The 27,186-nt window shown below is 42.9% G+C and overlaps 1 protein-coding gene across 5 annotated transcripts in view; it reads left to right on the forward strand.

Moving 5' to 3' along the window:
- l1cama (L1 cell adhesion molecule, paralog a) overlaps positions 1-27,186 on the forward strand; it is a 45,465-nt gene that overhangs the window by 15,264 nt on the left and 3,015 nt on the right. For 2 of the 5 annotated variants that reach the window (XM_044352064.1, XM_044352065.1), the window contains exons 2-28: positions 6,579-6,923; positions 8,095-8,109; positions 9,784-9,886; positions 10,417-10,619; positions 11,644-11,766; positions 12,131-12,301; positions 13,867-13,981; positions 14,364-14,548; positions 15,701-15,832; positions 15,929-16,075; positions 18,441-18,552; positions 18,916-19,076; positions 19,191-19,326; positions 19,639-19,763; positions 19,958-20,059; positions 20,551-20,748; positions 20,841-20,911; positions 21,009-21,234; positions 21,321-21,436; positions 21,878-22,094; positions 22,394-22,516; positions 22,809-22,985; positions 23,081-23,194; positions 23,323-23,472; positions 25,585-25,716; positions 26,708-26,780; positions 26,957-26,968. In XM_044352064.1, coding sequence (XP_044207999.1) covers positions 6,794-6,923; positions 8,095-8,109; positions 9,784-9,886; positions 10,417-10,619; positions 11,644-11,766; positions 12,131-12,301; positions 13,867-13,981; positions 14,364-14,548; positions 15,701-15,832; positions 15,929-16,075; positions 18,441-18,552; positions 18,916-19,076; positions 19,191-19,326; positions 19,639-19,763; positions 19,958-20,059; positions 20,551-20,748; positions 20,841-20,911; positions 21,009-21,234; positions 21,321-21,436; positions 21,878-22,094; positions 22,394-22,516; positions 22,809-22,985; positions 23,081-23,194; positions 23,323-23,472; positions 25,585-25,716; positions 26,708-26,780; positions 26,957-26,968 — 3,569 coding nt within the window. In that variant the 5' untranslated portion in view covers positions 6,579-6,793. Of the gene's footprint in view, positions 1-6,578; positions 6,924-8,094; positions 8,110-9,783; positions 9,887-10,416; positions 10,620-11,643; positions 11,767-12,130; positions 12,302-13,866; positions 13,982-14,363; positions 14,549-15,700; positions 15,833-15,928; positions 16,076-18,440; positions 18,553-18,915; positions 19,077-19,190; positions 19,327-19,638; positions 19,764-19,957; positions 20,060-20,550; positions 20,749-20,840; positions 20,912-21,008; positions 21,235-21,320; positions 21,437-21,877; positions 22,095-22,393; positions 22,517-22,808; positions 22,986-23,080; positions 23,195-23,322; positions 23,473-24,350; positions 25,020-25,584; positions 25,717-26,707; positions 26,781-26,956; positions 26,969-27,186 lie in introns of those variants that run through there. The other 3 variants (XM_044352067.1, XM_044352068.1, XM_044352069.1) reach the window with 3 other exon arrangements.

Raw genomic sequence — 27,186 nt, forward strand, 5'->3', positions numbered from 1 at the left:
AATATAAACACACAAAACTGCTATTATGCTCCATCCTTTTTGTTTTTTTTTCCTTTTCATTTATGCCATGCATCTTCATTTCGTGTGCCCAACCGACTGAAGTCATAAGCAAATTACCTTATCAGTTATGGGCTTAAGTGAGCAGCGGCTAACGTGCTAAAAGCAGAGAGAGCTGCACTCCGTCTGCCGGACTGGCTCCATTAGCTGACAAGAGAGATTAGCTGACCTGCTGACACACGGTCTGATCTTTACTGATACACACAGTAACACATGGACTCGCATGCACACAAACACACACACACACACACAGGGAATCTGATACACTATTACATTAGGGTAACACCCCTGTTTTTGATCGTTACAGAGCTTTTACTGGTCAGTGATCCCATAACCATATCTCTCTCTTTTCACTTCACACTTTTTTTTACCCATCTTTTTAAAAATCATATTTCACGCCTTTCTATTTGTTATTTCCATCCTCTCTCTCTCTTTGTTTGCACTTTCTATTAATTTTTTAGACTTTTTGTTGCTGACTTTGATCTCCCGCCGGTGTTGCCCTTCTTTCTCTTTGTCATTTTTCCTTCCTCCGTCCTTCCCTCCCTCCATCCACCTCTCCTCTCTTTCTCCAACCCTCACGGATGTCTTAATGAGTCCACTCCCCTCTCCTTGAATTATTCACCACTTCTTTTATTCTACCATTCCCATTGTGTCTTAAGGGGAAAAAACATCAATAAATAAATCGCGCCAGAGGTAGCTCCTTTTGTAGTCTTGGCGATGGGAGGGATGACTGCGCGCGTGTTTATTGGTGTACAAAGGAAAGAGAGAGAGAGAGAGAGAGTAGAGAACTGGGAAGGGCTTTGGGAATCATGTACTTCTGTTTTTTTATCATAACTTTTAGTTGGATAAGTCTGAATGAATTTTAGTAACTTAAACACATTCTGCCAAGTCTGGGTGTTTCTTGTATGCCATGTGTGCCACGATCTGATATCGCCGTGTCGGTGTTGTTCCTACTATGACATCATAATTAATGTCTAAATGCGTCCCAGTGCATCTTCTTGGGAAAACATGGATGCCTGCAGCAAACTAGTGTTTGTATGGCAAGTCTCTGGATTTCACAAGCATCTACTCAGGACCTGTATCAATTACCACGGCGCCATTAGTGAAGAGAAACACTGATTTAACAGATTAGCACACTTTAAAAGAGACGGGAGGAGTAGGCTAGTACCACATGCTCGCAAGGACTTCTATCAAGCACAGATCAGTCAACTGAATGGAAACAGCAACTACAAAGTTGTTATGGCACGTTTCATAACACAATCACTACATAGTAAACTACAAAGTAAAAATTCTGCTTACTGTTCACCCTGTGTGCCGCCATATTGTTTTGACGTCAGGTGTGTTTCTGTTGGCGAATTCTGACTTGAATGGCTGTACCATTGCACTTTTCTGTGTCGGAGGTTGTTTTTTCTGTTGTTCTGAGTACAATGGATTGCAGCATTTTCCCCTGAGTCACAAAGCTTTGACATCACAACAACGTGATTGGTCAGTTGCAATGACGGTCCTGGAACAACATTAATTATGATGTTGTAGGTGTCACATGAACGCGGCAAAATCAGATTATGCATGTCGCACATGTTGATTTAAGTATGTGTACATATGAATGTGAAGACATCCAGTATGTGTGCTTACACATGAATGTGTGTGTGTGTGTGTGTGTGTGTGTGTGTGTGTGTTTGAGGGACGGCCTGTCAGTGTGGGCCAGCAAATGAGTGAGCGTGTGTACGTGTGTGCGCATATATAAGTGATACCGCAAACCCGTTAGTGTCCATGTGTGTGAATAACTGAATTTGTATGTACAAGGGGGGATGCTGTGTGGAGACCCTGTTGTCATGGCAACCAGGATGGAGAGAGAGAGAGAGAGAGAGAGAGAGTGGGGGCTTCTCTGACAACCTTTATTTTCTCCAGCTTTGTGTCACTCCAATATTAACCCTTAACCCTTGACAGAACGAGAGTGCAGGCGTTGGAAAATGAGGGAAATATGGTGTGCATTCTATCGCCGCATTTGACACCGGTGGGAGCAGCAAAGTATCTAACAGCCAAGCTTATGCTAATAGTGGTATTGATAAATGTGCTGTCTGTGTATCCTGATTCCAGATAAGCCAAAGCTCTGCAGTTTTTTTCTGCTAGTAAATTTCCATTTGGTGTTGACCATGGATCATTGGTCTTGAAGCACAAGTTACTTGGCCTTTTAAACAAAGAGTACCAACATGGGAGAGATACTGGTTTCCCACTCTGCCGTAAAGCCCATTATCCATTAAAGTTGCAAATACTGAATTAATCAGTCGTGTTGCTTACTGTCTGAGCCAGAGTGCTAACGCAGCGGTTTATTAAAATGACAGAAAAAGTGTCGAATATAGAAAGAAGAGAGGGAGAGGCAAGGAGGAGGGACTAAAATGTATCGAGAAAAGTGATCGGAGGGAAATGGAAAAAAGCTTTTAGTGTCAGCTACCAAGGGGACTGGGAGAGTAGTAGGAGGAGACTGATAAAAAGGTGACAGGAAAATGGGCACTCATTGTTTTTGGACAGTTCCTATTATTAAGGCTCGGCTCGTGAGTAGAAACACTTTGAGAAAATGTGAAAAAAAAGGCTCGTAAGAAATGCAATCTTCGTTGTGGCAAATGATGCAAGACACTTCTGCGTTATGGAGTGAATCGCAGAAACAGGTATTATTTCACATGATTTGTGGTATTTTTCTGCTGTAGCGACAAAGTGGGTCTGAGACTTGTCTCACTGCAACAGGCTCATGCATTAAGTATGACCCTGCCAGAGAGAGGAAGAGGGGAGGGAGTGAAGGAGAGACACAGCAAAGACACCAGGTATGGATGGACAGCATCAGTCTTGGCCCAAACTGAATGTATGGTGAGGGGTGCAAATGAATTATGAATTTGGGTGAATTTAGGGCAAATTGTGCCGGCAGGAAGGAGATTTCTATGAATAATTCACTCTTTAGGGGGCCTGATCATCTACCCCCCATCAGCATCACCTTGTTCCTTAGACCCCTCCCACCCCCCCCAATCACTTTTACTATCCATTGACCCTTATAATCTCTCACTGCCCTGCTCCTGTAATGCCCAACTCTATCAGTCCATTTGTCTTAGTGTGGACTCTCTTTGTTTATGTCTAAATCACGCCGTCTTTCCTCTGTCCCTCCGTCTGTCTCTTTTCAGCCTGATGTTTCTCCAGACAGACGAACCCCGGGGGGAGAGGAGGGGGTAAAGGGGGGCATGTATTCATTTATTTTTCTCCCTCCTTCCGTCCCCGCATCCCTCTCCCCCCAACACATCTTCACAGCTGGAGGTAATTAATATTTAAAAGCGAGGCATGACAGGACACAAGACCTGCACACATGTTTGAACACTAACGCTCACACTCTGTAGAAGCCGGTAGAGCGGCACGCATGTGATCAAAGAACAGAGAAGCTCTCAGAGTTGATATTCGCATGACTCACTGTGTTGAGGGAAAATATACCAGACTACACTCATCAACACAGCGGCTTCTCACACGGATATGTGAGGATATGAAGCAAACAGAGAAAGTCTCTCATGTATATCCTGTGGTTGGCACGATAGGGATCAGAAGATGTGTGAAACTCAGAACATGTTTTGACTCTTGTGGCTTGATCTCATGTGTTTACCACCCCCCTCCTCCTCAGTGCCTATTCAGCACTGGAAAGTCCTTGGCAACGCCCATCATGTCTACTTAATGCTAATTACTACATTTTGCAGGGAAAGAAAGGGTACAATTTTCTATCTAATGGATGACAAGGGGCTAGACACAACAATGGCACTCCAGCAATTAAACGCTACTGATGACAGCACAATAAAAAATGTTTGGCTTATTTGGGTTTCTGTAAGCAAAACGCCTCAAAGCAGGAATTCATGAATAATTGAACGAGTTGCAAAATTGATTTGGTCGATTTGGCTAGTTTGATACATGGCCTGTTGGCGGCTAATTTTCTGCAGTCAGGCTTTCTTGTGGAAAAAAAAAGAAACCACCACGCCCTCAAATCTCAACGCAGCGCCCCTCACTCTACAATCTCCCTGTGATTGAACGACTTCTGATGGCGCCCGTTGACATCTCGGCGGTGATAATAGTTTTTAAAAGCACTCAGAAACACGGTGGCGGGTCATCTCAGCCCAGCTGCAAGCAGCCATCTCAGGCCTGACCTTTGACCCTGTCCAATGAAGCAGGTAAAAGGGCTGGGATTGGATCGTTGACAGCTGCACAGCGGACACCCTGAAGAAGTGAAATCAGGCATCTGCTAAGATGTCAGTGCCTCTCACCCCTGTGATAATGGAGCGGCCACTGGGCTCCATGCCGTGCACACATTCACACAGAAGTGTGTATATGTGTGCGTGTGTGTGTCAGTGTGTCTCATGCAGGCCACATCAGTTTGTGTTATCAGCATGTTTGGGTGGCTGGTTTAGCCTCATTTACATGGCAAACATGCCACCTCTCTCTCTCTCTCTTTCTTTCTGTCTGTCTGTCTGTCTGTCTGTCTCAGCCTCTCTCTCACTCACACACCCCTCCCAACCTATTATAGTGTTCCCCTTTACTGCTCCTATTCAACATGACTGGAATATTCTTTGGCAAGGTCTGCCTCCTGACTGGAACCCACTGGACCATGCCCTTTTATCTGTCTGATCTCTTCTGTCAGGCCACTCGAGGTGTGTGTCTGTCTGTCCGCGTTCCTTTCTGTCTGTCTATCCATGCATTACAGCCTTCTTTGTGTGTCTATTGCTCCCCACGAGTGTGTGTGTGCCGGCTTGTGCACATGCAGCACACTCCCTCGGTGGATTGTGATTGGCGACATGACAAGCTACGGCGCGCCACATCGTTAATCAGCGTGCTGCTTCACTCCACTCGGCTCTCCCACCATCCCTTTGGAGGGGGCACTGATAGGCAAGCTCCCACCTTAGATCACATTAACACCAGTGCTAATACCCTGACTAGCCCCCCCCCTTCATTCAGAGGTCTGTTTAAGACCGGATCACTGTAATTGGCGCCCTGTCTCCAGAGAGCAACAACTAAAGCGGCCTCGAAGAAGCCGAACAGCAAGAAAGTGAGCAAACGATTGCACACTCTGATTGGAGGAGCTTGCTCTTGTGTGTGTATGTGTGCAAGTGGATGTATAGGATTAGTGTCACAGCTGTCACCCTTTGTCATGCCTCCTCCTCCTCCCCTCCTTCCACATCTCTCCTCTCACCACCTCTCACCCTCCCTCCTTCACTCTGCCTCTCTGCTTCCTTACCTACACCTCTCCTTCTTCCTCTGCTATTCTCCTTAAACCCACTTTTGTACTTTTTATCTTCCCCTTAAGTCCTCCACCCACTTCACCCCTCCTTCTTCTCCCTCTCTATGTGCTTGTTGTGCCCTTCTCTTGACAAGGCAAGCAAGTGAGTGTAATGGCTCATTTAATCCTAATGCTGTTAGTTTAAACTGCCTTATTAAGGGCTTAGCTCTTGTTTGGTCTTTAATTTCATCTAATTTGGCTCTGTTGATGTAGATAAATCCCATATTCCTGTCTCTCTTTTTAAGATATTCTTCAATACATTCTCCACTGAGTGACATGAAAATAGCCTCAGTAATTAACTGGTTGGCCATTACCCATCAGAAAAAAAAGAAAATGAATGATAATCACCACTCTCCATCCTCTTGCCCTCCTGTCCTCTCCATCATCTCCATCTCCTCTCCTGTCTGACCTTCCCCTACTCTCCAAGGTTATTCATCACTCCGCTGTGGCATTGCCAACAAGCAGCGGCGCACAGAGCCAAAACTCTTTCAATCAGGCTGCTAAATAAGCATCCTCTTTCTATTATCGCCATTTTCTTTTGTCTCACATGTAAGTCTTAATCATAGTGTGCTATAACAGCTCTTTGTGTGCGATTGTGAGCAGTGTAAACAATCAGCAGGCTGCGCCACGTGGTGCCGCGGGGGAGGACAGCCTGCATGTTGTGGCGAGGACCAGCTCCAAGGGTACAGATGGAGAACGGATAGACTCCTAGCAGGGGTGGCTTGCCTCACTCACCATGACTGATAGCATCTTTATCGCACACTTATCACAGCAATATCACCCAAACTGTACAGTCCACGCAATGCAGACCCGACCAGTCAACCTAATTGTCCACTATTGGTTTGTCTGTGTATTATCTGCGTTTTGTCTGTCCACAGCCCATCTGGATGCTCGGAGGCTCTGCTCAGCTTCTTGTTGTGGTATTCTGTCCATCTGTCCTGCTGACTGGACCGTCCATATGGGCCACTGGTCATATAATTAACCAAATTAAATAGATTTTTTTGTTGGGGAACAGGTCCAGTGATAGGCATTGTCTGTGGTTTTTGTTGGGTTTTGTCCTGTTAACTCCTGATTGGTGTGTTAACTCCATGTCTCGGTCTGTCTATAGGTTTGACCACATGGTGCAGGGTAATTTTTCTCCCATTCTGACACATGGCCTCTCTCTGCCCCTCCCTCTCTCCGCTCCTCTCGCCCCCCCCCTCCTCCCTTCTCTTTTATCTTTCAGAGAGGAGACCAGCAGGAGGGCGTGGACCTGACTTAAAGAAGAGAACGAAGGGAGAGAAAAAAAGAAAAAAGAAACTAGGGACCATACAAGGCAAAGCCGAGGCCTCCTGGAGGACAAACATAGCCTCACACTCGCTCAGTGTGTGAGGTTGCCCTCTGTGTGCATTTTACTGTACGTGTGTGTGAGCAGGTGGGACTTTGATGGGACAGTGAGCAATGCCTCACACGCAGCGACAGCAGGTTGGCAGTAGGGGGCGGTGCTCCACCCGCCTCCTTCCCGTCCTCCTCCTCCTCCTTTCCCTTGCTGCCCAGCTCAGCCAAGCAGCCATACACATACCCTCCACTTGTGAGTACAGATTTGTACGGTACCATTCATAACAATGGAAACTGAATGCTTCCATGAGGTTCAAAGATCTATTTGTTGTGTTAATTACATTGTTGATTCATCAAAGCATGCTAATAATGATCTTTCATCATGATTAATTAGTGCAAATAAGCAGAATGAACATGTTTCTCTCTCAGTAACCTCAATATTGAGGGTTGGATTGCGCTATTATGCTCAAAAGGCTGCACTGTCTGAGGTTTCTTTGCCTAGCACTCATCTGTGCCTGTGCTGTGTCTAATTACTTTGTAATTGATCCCCTCATACTGCATTGATTAGTCCCACTATTGATCTGGTTTCCTTGGCGTAGACCAGAATCAGATTGGGGAGTGATTTAATCAACAACTGAGTTATACAACAAAAATCCTCCTAGGTTTTTTTATCACTCGTTCTCATTTCTTCCTCCTCCTCGATGCAATATGTGGGCATTAGAAATACAGCTGAGCTTGTGGCCCTGCAGGGAAATTGATCTTCATCTCCTCTGCTGCTGCTGGCCTGCCCACAGACCTCCAATTGAAAGAGAGAGAATATTGTTTCCACTTCTGTGTTTGTTGTTCACTCTTTATCTTAGACCGCTTGCAATGATTCACAGTCTTTCACCACCCACACGGAGTTCAACAGTGTATGTACAAACAAGCACATGCACTCACACACACACACACATGCACACGTCTCGTAAATGTTGATGAAATGCAGTAAATATCCCAATCTAATACCCAAAGGGGCCGGGTGACATGGAGGTGAGAGGGCCGAGCGGGATGAAGGGAGGATGATGAGGAGGAGGAAGGAGGAGCAGGTCAAAGATGTAAAAGGTCAAGGTGTCCCCTGCGTTTCAATTAGAGGCGGTGATCGGGATCAATAAAGGAGATGCGTTAGAATCTGTGTCAAGGAGGCCGGGGTTAAAAGCTACGCTCCATCACAGTGCTTTATCGTCCATGTATCATAATTGTTGTTCAGTTATCAGTGAAATCTATCTATCTATCTATCTATCTATCTATCTATCTATCTATCTATCGATCTAGGTGATTTCAGCTTGTCTATATATTTCAAGATCTCTTTCTCCTTCTTTTGTACTGTAACTAAAAATATTTTTTCCCTCATTGCCTTTTTTCTGGACACCACTGTGGACTAACAGACCGCCAAAGTGATTGTAAGTGCAGAGATGTTATTTTCCATCCAGCACACAGTAAAAACCCTTTTGCACTGTGCTGCGCTTTAATGAATCTGGCGTGCAGTGCACAAACATTTGCAGTGTTATGCCTGCGTTTGTGTCTGTGTTTACTGTACGCATCTGTTTCTGTGTATGTGTTTTATCGTCTGTGCAGCCAGGAGACGTGCGTGCGTGCGTGTGTGTTTCTTTGTGAAGATGTGTGTGTTTTCTGTGCACTCTTTTTCACTATGTAGGTGTGTGTTTAGCCTCAGTGGCTCCCAATAGGTGAGATCCCTGTAGGAGCAGGGAGGAGGAAGTGTGAGGAGCCGCTGACTGTAAGGAGGCAGCAGGGCTGTCAGATCAAAGACATGGGGAAATAAAGAGTAGTTAAAGCACTAAGCACCGACTCCTCTCCTCCTCCTCCTCCTCCTCTGCCAATAATGGAGCAGCGCCTGCAGCCCAAACTTCAATTTGATCAGCTGAGAAAATGGGCTTATTTCCTATATCAGTGGGAATTCTTTCATTATATTCCCTTGCTCTCCCTATCTGTCTCTCTATGAATCTCTGTGAACCTACTGCTTGTTTGTTTTTTTTATCCGCCGTCTCTGCTTTTCTGTTCTCTCTGCATGTGCTCTCTCTTTACTGCACTTCTATCCGTCTCCCTTGTCCACTCAGCTTTCCATCTCCATCGCCTTCTTCTCATCTCCCACAGACCCACCCCGCCCCCCCTCCTCCATCCTCTGTGTCCTCCTTTAACCATTTACCTACATAATGTATATTCATCTCTGGCCTGGGCTCTGTCTCTTTCCCTTAAAGTCAAATTAAAGACTCTACCAACAAGTATCAAGCTGTGACCTCTGTTCCACTTCAAACAGCCTATGCGTCCTGAAGCTGTGCAGGGAAAAAAAGGTTTAAATTTCTCTCTATAACTTGCAAAGAGCAGAACATAAAAATACAACATGATAGGCCATAAAGCCTGCGGAAGAATCAAACACGCTGGTTCAATACAGTATTCATGCCACATCCCAGCATGCTGGTTTTTATGAGTCTGCTATCGAGGCATTGCTTCACGGCTGTTATGGACAGTGGTGACAGAGAAAGAGAAACCTCCTCTGATGGTCATTACTTTCTCCCTTTAAAATCCTTGCTTCATTTCCCCCAAGGCTCACAGACGCTATCCCTCCCTCTCCCTGTCTCCCAGGCTCTGTGCCATATATCTCTTTTACATGAACTCTCCCTCTTACATTATGCTGTATCAATTTCCTCTCATCCCAACCCATTTTCTCTGCCTGCTCTCTTGCTCTCACTCTTTTCCTCAGCCTACATATCATTTCTTTCTCTGGGGGGTCTTTTTAAGTGATATTGACTGAGTATGCTTATCGGCAGCTGTTAAACTATGAAAATGAGTCGTATCTCTTGTTATTCTGTGCTGTTTGCTAAGCCATTACCAACGGCCATAGGGATGTGTGTGTTGCATTGGGGTAATATGTGTCATAGCAGGAGTTATTACAGCAGCATGCAGAAGGAAAGCAGGTCATGTGAACGCAGCAGGCTTAAGACTGCAGCGCTATTCTGAGTGTGTGCATGTTGCTATACCTATCTAAACCATATAACTGTGTATGTGTGCATGCGTGCTTTTGTCATGGCACTAACTTTTATTTTTGGTCCTTGCAGTAAAGACACCTCCAATGATCACCACACAGCCGGAGTCTGTCACCGTCTTTAGTGTTGAAGACTTTGTTATGAACTGCGAAGCTTTTGGCGACCCTGCACCGATGTTAGTCAGCACACACGCACACACACACACACACACAAACCACGGCTTGTCTACGTCGATCATATATTAGTCATGGAGGAGCCTCCCCACAATCTTTTTAGACAACTGAGCACAGTGACCTTCCCTCTCCTTGTTCAGCTGACATCTACATATTAGTATTACATGAGAGCACAGCTTCTCCCAGTCAGACTTTTCATATCAACAAGGGATAAATGTCATTAAGCCCTGAGCAATCTTTTCAGAGTGTCTTAGCTGCTCTGAAGTGGAAAACTGCTGCGATTGCCAAGTAAAAGATGAATATCGCAATTACACAGCACAAGCTTATGAATCCCACTGGGGCACCTTGTGTCAATTTTGCAGCAGTTCATCTGTGTCCTCAAATTCAGTGACATGTAAGGGCATTTCATGTAAGGACGTCATCTCATAGGAGCTGAAACTGCTTTCAAAGGCATGGAAATGCTTTTGTGACTTTGATGTTTGAGTGAACAATCTGCCATCAGTGTTTCTGATTATATTATTCTTTGCTCCAGTTTCCATTGGACAAAGGACGGAGAGGAGTTTGACCCAGGCAGTGACGTAGAGCTGAAGGTTTCTAAAGAGTCTGGCTCATTCGCATTCTACACACTCAGTAATACTATGGACACCCTGAAGCAGTACCAAGGCAAATATGTATGCTACGCGTCCAGCGAGCTGGGGACAGCTGTCTCCAATGAGGCTGTACTCACCATGGATGGTAAGAAGATACTCGTGACTGATCACTCCTAAAACAACCACTGATAAGTTATTGAAATATGATGTGACCAAATTTTGGAAGACGGCTAATAACTAGATTATTCAAATTGAGTTATGCTCAGTGAGTATTTATGGATTTGTATCATTTGACTTTAACCTTGTGAGAGAAATCACACCCCTTGAAATAGTATCAAACAAGTCAAACATCTTCTGATATGTTTTCAAACACACCACATCACATTAGAGGAGTTCCATGCCTCTCATAGATGTCAGGTTCAGTGTTAGCGCTCCTGTAAATGCCCTCAAGGTCCAGATTAGAAGCGAGCTGAGATGTTGTTGTTTTTTATCAGCAATAACAGAGCGATTTACAAAGCTGTGAGCGGAGCCAGCATATAAACCTTTCCCTTGCCCTGCTTTATAGAGAGCTCATTTGTTTGCAGATGGAGGCTCACACTGAGAGCTGAGAGTACCGCCACCCAGAACATAATTACATGCAATAACATGATAATCAGCATATACTCATGAACACACACGCTCACACAAGCACACAAATTCACGCAGGCCCCTGGGCAAAAGTAAAGAGCACCTCTGCGTATCCATCCACCTGTGCGACTGGCTCTCTCCTGGGCGACCTCCTTCCTTCACAGTTTCCCTGACAACGGTTTCCCCAGAAACGGTCTTGAGTTGATGTCATGTGAAGCACTCTTCAGTAGCTCCTGTGGGGTTATCAACAATGGGCAGAGGAGAGGGAGGGGGGGGGGGGGGAGCAAACATGTATGACTCACAAATAACGTCATTCTACTTCTACAAGACAAAAGACAATCTGGCGCCTTCTTCATCTCAAATCCTTAAAGTTATACACTGCATTGTGTGTTTAAGTTGTGACGTGGATTGCCTCAGGTAACCGTTATGTGACACAGTAAATGTGTGTACAGGTAGTTGTGTACATTTGCAGTATGTTCATCACGTGTGTGTATCTACTCAGACTTACGAGTGTACATTTATCCTTGCTTACCTCTCTTTAGTTCCCCCGTCCCAGCAGAAAGAAAAAAAGATTCACGTGAAGTCTGACGAGGGAAGCAGTATTGTTCTCAAGTGTAACCCCCCACAGAGCTCTATGGAGCCTATCATTCACTGGATGGACTGGAGTGAGTACATTATCCTTCCATCTCTTCTTCCATTACAATCCTTCTCGTCTCTTCAACAAATCTGCCATTTAGACTGTCTTTCCATCCTTTTCTTGTCCTCTTTTATCACATTATAGAGGGTTAGTTGATATTTATGACTGAAACAGTATCATTTTTTCTCTTTTTCTGTGTCTAGAATATTCTTTCATAAATGTATCTATCTCTGGATTTTTCTTTAAATGTCTTCGTCACCTTTTGTAGGCTAAGCAGAGTCTGTTCTTACCCCTAATCTTCTTCTCTACTTCCTCTCACTATTTCACTCTGTTTTTAAGCTCCTCTGTCTCTCTTGCTCTGTTTCTCATTTCCTTTCTCCCTCTCTCTACAGGGCTAACCCATATCCAGCTAAGTGAGCGGGTGGTGGTGGGGAAGGATGGCAACCTGTACTTTGCCCATTTGACAACTGACGACAGCAGGGATGACTACACCTGCAACGTTCAGTACCTTGCAACACGCACAATTCTGGCAAAGGAACCCACCACTCTGACTGTCAACCCCTGTGAGTTTTACTCCAGATCAAATAAAACTCTGACCCACTTAGACTGTACTGATATTACTGATACTAAAGTATCTTAAGCCTTTATTCAAAATTTAAACCAATAGAGTGTGATGATCTTAGAGAAAGAGGAGGTTGCATGAAACTGAGTTCTATGTGAAACTGGCCATCAATAATGTTACTGCTGTTATTTCAGGCATCTAAATTCTTTCCAAAAGTTAAACTGTATGGCAGCCTCATAGGAAACACATTGCAACACACAAGAGGGCCACAGTTCTCTTACATAATGTATTCTTAAATAATATCAAAGGGTAGATTTAACTACACTAAAAAAACATTTTTTCTGGCTTACCTCTAGTGGTATCAAGACATGCAAATAGTTTTGAGATATCTGCCTCTGAGATTACTGCCTCTACCTCAGTTAAAGGAAGGCAAATGGAATTTCAACTGTGGTGCTTATAGCATAATTATATTAAAAATTCAACTGCAACATATCTTTACAGAAACACCTGATCAAACACAATTCCAACAGGTTTTTTAAAGAGACTATTTTTATGGGGCGGGGAGGTAAAGTGGTTTCAATGAAAAGAATATATGTGGTAATTTTGGTGAACTGATCCTTTAAAAATAAGTTTACACTGTGTCCTGATCAGTTGGTTTAAGATGCATATCATATAACCATGATATTCCCAGTTTGATTCTGGCAGGGTACCTTTGTCACATATCATTATCCCCTCATTCTCCCTGTGTTTTGTCTCTTTTACTATTCTGTAATACTACCAAATAACAGAAAAAACAAAACAAAAAACCTAAACTAAAAAACACAAACCTGTCCTCGATACATGTATTTGTTTTGATAAGTTTATTTTGATACATAACCTGTACAGTTGGACAGTAACAAACCTTAAATGCAGACCATGAATAATCAGGCTGATACCAGAGATCCAGATGATGATGATGATGATGATGTGATACTAATTTCCCCAGCTCAGTAGTATGAAACTTAAAGATACAGTTTTTTGATTGCGTATGAAATACCATATGATCACAAAGCAATGCAAATATCAGTCTCTTTACTTGTCAGTTGAAATTGGCACACACAATATGCAAAATGGTATTTGTTGAGAACCGCTGAGGCCTCATCGTTAAACCAAAGTCAACTCACCCCCATGTAGTACCATGTTGTGTTGACCAAAGCAATGACCATATCCAGTAGACGGCCCCAGAGTCGGCAGGGGTCCCATCACCTCCTCAGCCCAGTGGTAATGAGATGCAGCTCACACTGAGATGTGGCTGCCAGCATCTGTGGCCCAACTAGAGGTCAGAGAGATGAACACATGTTAACATGAGGCCTCTGTGTGTGTGTAGAAAATCTGTACCATGATGTGTTGTTAGGAAGGTAAAGTGCTCTCCACATGATTCCACACCCTGCATATATGTGTATGTGTATGTGTGTGTCAGAGTCTCTCAAGTGGCTGCTGTGTCAGCAGCATGGCAATCTGAAAATTACCCATACATATGTATGAATCTTTCTTTCCTTCTTTATGTTTCTGCCTCTCTTTCTTCAGCCAACTCAGTACTGCGGAACAGGAGGCCCCACATGATGATACCTACTGGAAGCCACAGCACTTACCACGCCCTCAGGGGCCAGACTCTGGAGCTTGAGTGCATCGTCCAAGGCCTGTGAGTGTTGGTGTTTGCGCATGTGTGTGTTTCTGCCCCCATCAATCAGAAAACTTGAGCCACTCCTTCTAATCAATCTTACCTGCCCTCACATCCATCTTTCTCCCCTTCTCCTACGTCTTTACACTCTTCATTCCATTATCTATCTTACGCTGTCTCCTGATAACTCTGCTTCTTGTCGCCTTCTCCTTTTCATGTACATCTCCTCTCTTTTGTCTCTGTTTCTCTCTTCCTGCCCCCTTCATTTCATGGCCACTTCCTCACACTTTCAATCGCCGTCCCCCACATTTCTGTTTCTCCTCTCCCTCCCTTCCTCTGTTTTATTTGTCCGTCCACATTCTTCCCTCTTCTGCTAAACTCCTTCCTCCCTTCTCTTCTCCAGTCCAACCCCCAAAGTGTCGTGGCACAGGAAAGACGGCGAGCTGTCTGAAACTCGGACCACCAAAGAAATGTTTGACCGCCGCCTGCGCTTCAATAATATCTCAGAGAGCGACGGTGGCGAATATCAGTGTATAGCTGAGAACTCTCAAGGGAAGGTCATACACACATACACTGTGACTGTGGAAGGTATGTCACACACACTCAAATGTTTTTCAACCTATAATGAATTCATAAAAAAACACCAACAATATGTTATTATTTTAAAATTGGTGGTTGATAGACTTTGTTCTCATGGGTGTGTGTACAGTAATACACTTGAATGAAGGCTTTTATTCATGGACTGATTTATGCACTTACACTAGGTTCTGCATTTTCTATGACTGTTGTAAGAGCTGGCTGTTGTTTAAATTTTCTTTTTCGTTTTCATATGCTTACACTTATGCGCACTCGTACAAAATGATTCAGGTACACACAGTGGAAGTGTTATAATACATACAGTGTATGTATATATATATACGCTATATGGCATGTGGAATAAAGATCGTTTCAGCCAAAGTATTGATTTTACAATACAATGGTAACTACAAAAATCCAGATTCACAATTAATCACATTATTGTATCTTGTTATCATTTAGTTTAGCCAATTGCCAGTTCATATAGCCTGCTTCACAATTAGCAACTGAGGCAAAATTATTATCTGTCTCCAGTTATGTAGGAAATTAATTCTTTGTCTTTGCTCTTAGAAAAAAGTTCTCAAACGATTTAGTTTAGCACGTCCATAAAGGTGGGGCACTAGCAAAAGCCAGATAAAACAAACAATTGGAAAACAAACGGTCAGTAGGGATATCCTGACATTAAGTCTGTAGTATGGTTCAAACGCCTAAAACACTGGGCCCTGCATTTCCCATAATGCAACTCAATAGCATTGTTCGATAAATCCTCTCTGCCAGGTAAATGTCTGTGTCTTTCTGTTACAAATTGGTTCTTTAAGCTCGAGCCAAGAAACCTGGGTAATATCAATTAAATACTTTTTTCAGACTTGACAAAGCTCCTCCAGACTAACAGAAGTCATTATGCAACTGTCACAAGCTGAGTACAACCCGCTGCGACTAGTAAATAGACTTTGACCATTTAAGTATAAAAAACCCCCTCAAAAAGCAGAATGGTGATTACTTGTTTCATTTGTGAGATTTTGACAACTTGTAGGGTGTAACCCATCAATCTCAGTCCATCAGTTTTACTGAGCACTGTCTTGTGTAAAGGTTTTGTACAGTGTAACTTAAGAATGTAATGTTTTGCTTGTACTGTATGTGATCAATATATTTTTTGCCTTGTAGCGGCTCCATACTGGACCAAAGAGCCAGTCAGTCAGTTATATGCCCCAGGTGAGAATGTCAGACTAGACTGCCAGGCGGACGGCATCCCCTCTCCTACTATCACCTGGACCATCAACGGGACCCCCCTTTCAGGTCCGTAAACACACCCACCTGCTCATACATACCTCAACACCTTACCTCACTGGTTACTGTGCATGTGTTGACTGTGTGTGTGTGCTTTTGTAACAGCAACCGATAAAGACCCCAGACGGACTCTGACAGCAAGTGGATCTCTGATCTTAAATGATGTCAACTTTGGAGACACTGCAATCTACCAGTGTCGGGCCTCCAACAAGCATGGAACCATCCTCACCAACACCAACGTCTACGTCATTGGTGAGCCATACATATTACTTACTAAACAGAGTTCAGTCAGCCAACTCCCATGGAGTAGATTATTATTAAAAGTAGAATTAGTAGATGAGTGTTTGGGGTCTAGGCACTGACCTTGTTGCTCCCCACATGGAAACATTGATCTCTCTTATTGGATATGTTCCAGCAAGTCATTAGAGAAGGAAGCTTCCACAGAGATGTAAATACAGCTATTATCACAGTTTTACCACAAAAGGGAGGAATAGGAATTTATGCTCAAGTAACCGTCCAGTGTCTACTTAATGGAGACATAAAATTGTATGCCAAGGCGTCTTGAATCAGTACTGCCTACTAGTCCATTCAGATCAATCTGGGTGGACTAAAGTGGATGCTGAGATGCTGAGAAGGCATCAGACAGACTTGAATGGAAATATTTATGGTACACAATGAAAAATATGGGTTTTGGAGAAAAGTTCATAGATATGATCAAGTTCTGTATTCCAACCCAACAGCAAGAGTACTTACATCTAATGACTGTTCAATGTAATTTTCTGTTGAACGGGGAGTCAGACAGGGATGTCCTGTGTCAGCGTTACTCTTCACCTTATCTCTTGAACCATTAGTGCAGAAGATCAGAAACACTCAAGAAGTGGAACAAATTGTTGTAAGCAAGACATATCATAAACTGTCTTTATATGCTGATGATTTATTATTATTCCTTGACAATGTGCCACAATCCTTACCAGCAGCACTAAATATCATTCATAAGTTTAGCACTGTCTCAGATTACAAGATCAATTTCAAAAAATCCTCCTTACTCCCTCTGAACTCTGCAATGGGTAATGTTGACTTTGATGATGGAATAGCAGCGCTTTTTTTTTTTTCAAACATGATCCACCTACCACCCTCAGTAGTTTTTTAGGTGAGACTGCAAGCACACATTTTCAAGTTTATCTGGTGTGACAAACAACCAAGAATTAGTAATTTTACAATCCAAAATAGCAGACAGACAGGAGGTTTATCTTTTCCTAACTTTGAAATGTATTATCTTTCATTCAGGCTTAAGCCTTTGCTGAAATGGTTTGATAAGGAGGCAGCTGTACCATGGCTTGAGCTGGAAAAACAAATAGCACTACCATATACTCTTAAGAATATTCTCTTGTTCGTTTTCTGATATTTCCAAAAAAAATGCTTGAATAACTTTGGACTAATTATTGCACATTCAGTTAATGCATGGAAACAAGTTGCTAGAATTGGTCAATGGGACATAAAATGGCATTTAGACACACCCATCTTCAGAAACAATAATTTACTTTTTGGTGGCAAACCGGTTATATTTCAACAGTGGCAAAAACAAAAACTCTTTGCCTTTTCAGACATTTTTAATGAAGATGGACTTTGAAATTTTCAAGATGTTAAATGCACATTTAATTTGCCCAGCAGCTCAGTACAGTGTCCCCTGGGATTAACCCTTGGCACTTCATCCTTTGTTGCATTTAATGACTGCAGTAAACTCAAAACTTGGTTTTGTCTCTTACCTGCATAAAAAAGTGCAAAACAAATTGAATAGACCTGTAGGCTGTGTTGCTGTATGGAATATTGATCTAAAAGAGTACGATTTCAGTGTAAATAAGCAGAGAGTATGGAACCACATGACTCTTTCTTCTTTCAATTATAATAACCAATTATTGCACTATAAGTTATTTCAAAGATTTGAATTAACACAGAGAAAAAGATGCCAATTAAGAATTACTCAAAACCCTTTATGCACTTTATGCACTCCAAAAGCAAATGTTAGCAATTGCCCAAATGTGTACTTGTTTTGCCTCCATCCTCTCTGGCATACTGGAGAGTTGTGTACCTTGTCTTCCACAAATCATGTTGAATGACGATTTAACCGTAACCTTACCTGTACATAAGAAGAGAGTTTTGTTTGCAGGATTAACAATAGCAAAACAAATCCTGGTTATGAGATGGCAAATCTTCCCACAAACTGAGCATGTTTCAATGGAAACTGTTATTTTACAAAGTACTATCATTTGAAGCTAAAATAGAATCTATTCAAACTACTCCTTGAATTGTTTTTTGGATAAACAGATTTGAAGGGCAAAGGAGGGGAGGAGGGTACAGTTTCTTTAACATGCTGTTTTTCCATCTGGGTGATTGGACTGTGGATTGCAGGCGTGCAGCAAAGGTGTGAGCAGAGCACTAACGACTTAAGTATGCCACCATGATTATAAGGGTGTGTTGGTTATATATTACAGTGAGGGGAGTATGGCATGTGAGCGAAACAGCAACTGGAGTTGGTTTGCCTGAACTAGCTTGCAGGCGTCTTTTCATTTATGTATGTTTACATCTATGTCTCATTTCTCTTTGTGTTTTGTTTCAGAGCTGCCTCCTCAGATCCTCACTGAGGATAGGAATACATACACATTTATAGAAGGACAAAAGGCTTTACTGGAGTGTGAGAGCTTTGGCTCTCCTAAACCTAAGGTCATATGGTGAGGCACTTGAGCAACCTACTCCATTCCACTGTATTCTATGTATAATATGTTGTATTGTGTTGTTACTCTACTTTGTTTTCTGACAGATTTTCATTTTAACAAATTTCACAGAGGTGATATTATTGCGTAGGTAGCTCTTTATACATTATGCATAAATTAACAGCCAAATGCTGTTACATCTGGGCTGTGATTGTCAATGTTGCCAGTGTGGCAGGTATCCAACCAGGCTTTGTTCTGTTTAAAAAAAAACATTCTGTTTGGTGAATTAGAAAAAATGTGGCAATTAAACTGGTGAATACATCAGCCACTGCTTGCAAGGTTGCTAATGTGTATTTTTGGGTGCATGTGTGTCGTTTCCAGGGAGAACGGCAGCGCCTTCTCGCTTCTGGCAGATCCCAGAGTTAACCTGCTCACCAATGGGGGGCTTGAGATCACTAATGTCACCCATGATGATGAGGACAACTACACCTGCTCTGTGCAGAACACCAACTTGTCAATCAGTGCAAACCTGGAAGTGCTCAGTGAGTGACACACACACACACACGCACGCCGTGTCCCTTAGCAGCTGATGTTATTTGCACCTCATGCTGCATGTCTCAACATTGTATAATATGTCTCTTTGCTTTCTACCCCAGACAGGACAGTGATCCTGTCACCTCTGCAGACTCTGAGGGTGCAGCCTGGAAACAAAGCAATCTTCACCTGTCTGGCCCGAGTTGACCCCAAACTTGGCATCCCACTCTATCAGTGGAGGAAGAACAATCAGAAGCTGTATGTGTCCCACATTAAGTTAAACATAAGATAATAGACAATAAAGAGGAAAATAGAAATTACTGACAGGAATGATTATTTTATCAACTTCTTTTTTTTATCCATTTGTTTGCTGAGAGCTACAAATTAGCTTCAGCCACCCAGTATATACATTACATGTGTTACATTTCTTTTTACCATGTTTTTAGAATATTTATCTGTTTCATCCCTGTTACATAAACAAACAACATGGTAATTATAATGAATAAAGAGATGTGATCATAATTAAAGGGAAAAGGAATGAGGATAACACTGACGACTGTATTTCCTCAGATACACATGGCAAGGACCAGACTTGGTTATAGATAATGTGGAAAAAAATGATGAAGGCATCTACACCTGTCAGGTCATCACGAAGCTGGACATGGCTGAATCCAGTGGCACCCTCACTTTAATTGGTAAGATCACTGAACACATACTGGTCAAAAACCAGCAAGTGTCAGTATACAACAGGCCTACGCAATAAATGCAATGTTGTTTAGTCATTTTTAACATAGTTTTTAAATTAAGAAGACCTTGTTTAAACTGTGTGCCTTTGTATGTATATAATAAAATGTGATTGTGATAATGACATCACTGTTGTCCCCCTCAGATCGTCCAGACCCCCCTGTCCTCCTCCAGATCACTGATCTTAAGCATCGTGCACTCACCCTCAGCTGGACTCCTGGGGATGACCACAACAGCCCTGTGACAGGTTTAGTGTAGACAAACACGAATGCACACATACTGACCATCTGCACACACCATTTTCCCCTGTTTTTCTTCTGTTACATATGTAATGCTAAAACTGCTTTAATGTGGATAATGTGGATACTGACAGTGGCAATGTTGTAATTTCTCCAGCTGTGATTTTGACTTTTTCAGTATTGCCACCGAGTGAAGAAATGCACAGACACAAACATACACACAAATGCAAACATAAACTTTTACACCTTGTGTAACTCCAACACTCAGAGAAACAAACCTATATCATGTATCTCCCTCTGGCTAAATGAAAGGCTGCTCTATTTTCATTACTTGGGCAGGATTATTATTTGATCTGCAGCATCAGACTTTTGTGAAACTTGGAGTATCTCTGTATGATTTTATCTCAACCGAGTGTTTATTTATCTCTCTATTGCTCTGTTATTGCTACTTCCCGTCTCTCTCCGTCACTCCTTGACTCTCTCTCTCTTGTCTCTGCAGAGTATGTGGTTGAGTTTGAGGACGAAGGTTCAAAGGAGAGAGGTTTTGAAGAGCTGATGAAAGTAACTGGAAACAAGAAGCGTGCTAGCCTCCTTCTGCGGCCCTACATGTCCTACCGTTTCCGGGTTATTGCCGTCAATGAAGTGGGCTTAAGCAACCCCAGCAACCCGTCTGAAATTTTCAACACACCTGCTGAAGGTTAGAATCACAGCTTACCCTGTTTTTTTCAGCGTTTGTAACTACAAGTTTTCATTGTGACAGTAAACACTGAACCTTTTTTGCAATCATAGTACCCGACAATAACCCTGAAGATGTTAGGAGCGAGTCCACAGACCCAGACAATCTAGTCATCACCTGGAAGGTACCCCTGTTAAATGAATGCACAATTATCTAAAGCAGCATCAAACAATTTTTAAAAAGGTTTTGCGCCTTACTGGTTACTCTTCCTGTCACTACAGGAAATGGACAAGCATAACTTCAATGGACCTGACTTCAAGTACCGGGTGCTGTGGAGGCGAGTGGTGGGCAGTGGACCCAACTGGCACACCAACTACACAACAGCACCGCCATTTATCGTCAGTGGCATCGGCAACTTTTCTGCCTTTGAGATCAAAGTGCAGGCTGTTAATGAGAAAGGGGAGGGACCTGAGCCAGACCCTGTCATCGGCTACTCAGGAGAGGATGGTATAATTTAAAACGTTAAAACAGTTGCTAAGCAGTTTTTCAGCAATGAGCTTTTCTTCACTTTCCTGTGTGTCATTGTCTCTCAGTTCCATTGGAGGCTCCTATGGATGTGGGTGTTGCACTACTGAACAGCACTGCCATCAGGGTGACGTGGGCAGCAGTAGAGAGAGACACAGTCAGGGGACACCTGCTGGGATACAAGGTACTGATCCTGTATCTCCTCTTTTGTTTGGCCTAACATATTCAGCGTCCTCATGAATAATACATATTTTGGGTTTACAGCAGAGGCAGCCAGATCTTAGGCTGAAGCAAAGGCTTCAGAGTTCTTTTTAGTTTCAAGGTTGTGAAGATTTTAGATGATCTCACCTTCAAATGTATCACACCGCAGCCACACAGCTTAACTTCCCTCTCTTTTGGGTCTATGATGCATGTTCCATTCAACCTAGCAATTTTTTATCTTTTTCAAACAGCTTTTAGAAAACACAGTGTAATGACTGAGAAGTTTTAACACTGCTATATGTGTGATGATGTGATGACATCTCTGAAACAGACATATTAACTGAATTAGGTATGACAAATGTTTGACATTTAAGTATTTTAATGTTCAAATGTAACCTGATATTTCCTCTTTTTCTGGCTCCAGATCCACTTGACCAGGATCGGCTCCAGGGGCCACCACCGAGGCCGAAGGGCCAGGGAGCCAGAGCCCACCATGGTGGTGGAGACCGGGGCCAATGAGGAGAGGAAGGTGATCGGTGATCTTAGACCGTACTCCCACTATGACCTGGCTGTCAGTGTATTCAACAGCAAGGGAGAAGGACCCCTCTCTGAGACGCTGTCCTTCAAGACTGATGAAGGAGGTGAGAAAGGGAGGGACAAAAAACGGGGGTAGATGGGGAGAGCTGAAAGAGGGAAGGACGACATGGGGGGAGGTGATAGATAAAGTGGGAATGGAGGTGTAATGATTGTCAGGGAGAGACAAAAATGGAGCGAGATGGGTGGATGGGAGGTAGTGGATTACAGCAGAGAAAATGACACTGATATCCAGAGCATGAACAGTTAAGGTGTTGGGGAAAACGGGTGACAATGGATCAAAATAGTATAATAATGTCTGTGAAGCTAAGTGCATTTTAATCAGGCCTATTTGCGTTGCTGCTAGTTCCTGGTCCTCCCTCGTCCCTGGTGCTGGACAGCCCATCAGAGACAGAAATGACCCTCCGCTGGACGCCACCTGGCCAGCCCAATGGAGTCCTTATAGGGTATCTACTGCAGTACCAACGGGGTGAGCAATTCAAATCAGCATCGTTCACATTTCATGCTCATCCATCAAACTTACCAACATCCAGCACATAAACTCTTCTGTTTAATAAGTGATTCTATGCTGCACCATCAGTAAAAATATCAGCAATGTATATGACAGCATGCAATACATTTCCAGAAAGAATCAATAACACAGGAGAAGTGTCAAAAGCATGTCCTGCTAATAATGCTCATCAGTCAGTCACCTGTCACCCTTAACAATGTGTTGAAGATCAAGCACTGATTGAATGTTTTTGTGTCTGTGCTGCTGTCAGTTGTGGAGAGTGATGACAGTCCCATGCAGGTAGAGACAATAGATGACCCCACAGTCACCCATCTCACCTTAAAGAACCTGGACCGACACAGCCACTACCGATTCTACCTGAGGGGTCACACTGCTTCTGGGGACGGAGAGCCCATCATGAGGGAGGGTGCCACCACACTGGATGGAGGTACAGAGCCAATTTACCATGTTCCACCCACAGATCTGACAGGACCAGATTGTACCAGATCACGAATGCGATTCCTCTGTCTGAATGTCTTTCAGCGCCTCCTGCCAACATCAGCCTGTCTGTGGGAGAAAACTCAGTTAACCTCAGCTGGGTGGCCAAGAAGAGACACAGGAATGTTAGCTTCCAGATCCACTACCTCAACAAAAATGGTATAATATCTACACTAATATGTGCATATGGAAAAATCACTTTAAAATGATTAATCCCTCGTAGGAATAATTTCACTCTCCTGAACAACAGAAAGGATTCATGTGAGGTTCATGTTATGTCTCTGCAGATGGCAGTAAATGGAAGAAATCAGAAAAGGTGAACTCCTCTCAGTCTTTTTACCAGCTCCAGGGCCTGACTCCTGGCTCTCATTATCGTCTACGCTTCACCTACAGCAACACCACCTTCTGGGAGACTGACATTGAGACAGAGGGAACAGGTAATATGGGCGCTCTGCCTTCATTCATCTTTATTTCTTTCATCTTCTCTGCTGCTCCTCTGGGCTTCCCACTTCTAAATATAAAGCCTGATCCCACAGAGAATGTCTTGCAGTCCCCTGCACTGCCTGTGAAGTGCTTTCAAAGACTTATGTTAAAAGAGAGCTTGGTTAGCCACATAAAATGATCCATTACTTGTGTTTGTTTGGTGAATTGTGCTGCATTTTTTTTAGTTCCCCTGTGAAATGCCACCCTGTCAGAATACATAATGCTCTGTCTCTTTTGCTCTAGTATTATGATTTGTAATGTACACCAAAATGCAGACACAGACTTGAATTAAGATGAATGAAAAGGATTTATTGCCAGGGAAGCGGGGAATGGAGGTTGATGGAGCAGGGATGAAGCAAGCTGAGGCTGAGGGATGGAGGGTGGTGATGAATGAGGGTTAGGGTTAGGGTTATGGTTAGGGGTTAGGGGTTAGGGTTAGGGTTAGAGGAACAGATGGTTGGCAGTTAGCGAGGTATCAACTGTAATACAAGTAAGAGGCCCTGAAGAGCTAGCTAGGCAGAAACAATGATCTGGTGAGGAGTGGGTGAAGAGCCGGAGTAGATATGCTGCAGGATGATGAGCTTGATGGAAGACAGATGTTTGCAATCAGCCAGGAACCAGGAGAGTCAGGGAAGGAGTGCCACGCCCACGCCACACAGACACAGACAGACAGAGAGAGAGAAACATAAGGGAGACTAGACGCATGACCGTAGCTGTGACATCTAGATTCTCCTCCCTCTTTTATCTCATCTCTCCTTCTTTTTCATCCTTTCCACTTTTCTTGCACTTTCATCCCTATTACAAAAAACTTACTCTGGCTGTGGTCGAAAAGTACCTCCTATTGTCTTTTCCTAACCATTTTTCCTTGACCTCGATGAAAAATGTCACGAGATCAAGGAAAGATGTGAAGAAGAATTCATAAGGACAAGGAAAGACAACCGTGGTACTAAGAGAATCTGTCTCCACTTACATTGAGCTATGTAATTATGCGGCAGCGGATGTTATTGACGTGGATCTGCTGAAGATGGACTACAAAAATGGCATCTCAGATACTTTGCCTGGTCATTCTCTCTGTGTTGTGCAGGCTATATAAACATTGACAACATGGTGAAAAATATTACTTCATTACCAAGATCAGAATTGAATATAAAAAAGGAATATAGGCTGCCAGTCACAAAACTGAAATTAAATTGTCATATTGAGAATGCTTGCTCATGCTCACCCTCCTGAATCCCAATTACTGTATGAAAATAGATGTTAAATGTATGCAAGATATAACACTTCTGGTTTATATTTAATATGCCGATTATGATCTGTTATTAGCCTGTGCATAAAATAGCTTGAGAACCACCACACACAACCCAAACACCTTGAAATGTCGACTTGATTGTGCTTTGAAGTTGTTATGGTTGATACAGGCTGTGGGTCCTTGTACCCTCCGTCCAAAGCTCTGTTCAACTTGTTTGATAACAGGATAAACAAATATACAATGCAGTATTTTGTGGCCTTTTTTTGTGCGAAGAAACGGCCTGTCTGGAGATTTAAATAATGAAGTTATGCTGCTGTGCCTCGTCCATAAATGTGCACAGCGTCTCTCTTAATGGAGGCGATCCCTGCAAGTATTTAATAAACTCAAGCAGATATCTTTCAACGTTACAGTCATTTTAGTGCCAAATTCCCTCTTTTTGTTATAATCTTTCCACTGCAACTCAACAGGGAAACACTGTACATGGAAAGAAAAGTGTACCTGCAGTGATGACGCACCACCCCCGGTTTTGATTTAATTTCTATTCCAATTTCCGATTTGAAGACAAAAACAGTTATCAGAATTATCTCCTTTCTTTTTGTAAAGGACGGTCAAGTGTACCCTATGCTAAAGGAGATTAGAAAGGAAGCATTGAAGCACCTTTCCTTAGCATTTATAGAATTTGAACAGCTCTTATCATGGCTCCCACTCAGAGACTTCTGGGTCATTTCACTCAGTTAAGAACCTTCCTAAGCAAAAAAGACTATTCGACTGCAGCCTCTTTCTCCTTTCCACCTTCCACTTCTTTTTCCCCCTAAAGGAGTGACCGAGGTGGAGCCAAGCTTTGCAACACAGGGTTGGTTCATCGGCGTTGTGAGCGCCATCGTGCTGCTGCTGCTGATACTGCTCATCCTCTGCTTCATCAAGAGGAGTAAAGGGGGGAAGTATTCAGGTATGTGTGACCTACCATGATGAGTATTAAGCATTCATCAATAGAGATGTTGAACTGTAAGAATCCGCATTGGTTAGCTCATCTCCACAATGTTGCTTGTGAGAATAATGTAATGTTAGACAAGTGGTTTCATGCCCTTTTAAGGACACGATCTACACAGCCATTTTGGATAACACCGGACAGTCTGGAGCCATAAAGCTGTCTGATAATGAAAATGACACTGCAGAGCAAAGCGGAGCCAAGCAGTTACAGGAATGCAGCGCAGTAAACAAGATTACTGGGAAGAAGACAGTAAAATAAGATTGCCCCGTGTTTAAAATGCTTCCCAAACAGCTCCGTTAACACTTTGTGCTCCCTTTAGTGGCTCCAACGCCAAATAAATGGTCAGTTTTCACTTGGCCAGTCTTCTCCCTTTTAGCCTTCACATCAAACATGTGGTGAAACAGACCTCTAAGCCTGCCCTTACTTCCTTACTGTGATGGGACTGTGAAGTAATAATCACAAACCACAAGAGTAACTGCAAACTGCAGGCCACTTTCTGACTGGTCAGAGAAAAGCACCAGGCTTTCATCCCTTTCCATAGAGAGGGGTAAACAAGTGGCTCTGCTTCCTTTTAAAGTAGACTTAATCATCTGTGCTAAAAGCAAGGATTAATTGAATAATAAATCCAACCATACCCACTGGCATTGTACTACAATTCATTATTTAAATTGTTTGGAATTTTAATAGTTAGATTCATAGTGGTAGTTAAAACACTGAAAGTCAGATGAGAAATTAAGTCAAAATACAAACTATAAACGGCAGAAATGTCTTCAGATGGTCCAAATGCTTTTGTTCCACATATTGAAACATCTTATAGGATAATGTTGTCACTCATTGTTATCTCACTGTCTGACAGAATGTCATTATCAGTGTCTCAAACAGTGGCTTAGAGAGAAACATGGTTGAGATCTTTGTGATAATGAAATCCAATAATCTCTCTCCTACTCAGTGAAAGATAAAGAAGAGGGCCCGATGGACTCGGAAGCGCGACCTATGAAGGATGAGACTTTTGGAGAATACAGGTTTGTCATTTGAATGTGCACCATGTCTTTGAGTGTTACATTATGTTCCTATAGATTATTTAACTTATTTAACTCCTAACACAGCCCTGATTCCCTCGGCACTTTTTGCTTTCCCTAACCCTTTGTGTTCCTTCCATTGTCTCCTCTTCTCCCTAATGCCTGCTCCTGCTATGCAGATCTCTAGAAAGGTATGCTTTGATGTGATTCGCAATCCCAAACCCACTTATTATTATCCCCTGCCAATGCCTTACCTACCTATTAACTTACCTTTAACATTTGGTATAATCACAGTGTAATGTATGTATTCTCAGCTTACATGTTGGCATATTTTAGGCTGTTTTTTGAAAAAAAGCTTTCAGATCACATTTCATTTTTTACATGCCTAGTGATACATTTCACCTCTTCT

The sequence above is a fragment of the Thunnus albacares genome, chromosome 5 (assembly GCF_914725855.1).
Source record: "Thunnus albacares chromosome 5, fThuAlb1.1, whole genome shotgun sequence".
NCBI lineage: Eukaryota > Metazoa > Chordata > Actinopteri > Scombriformes > Scombridae > Thunnus > Thunnus albacares.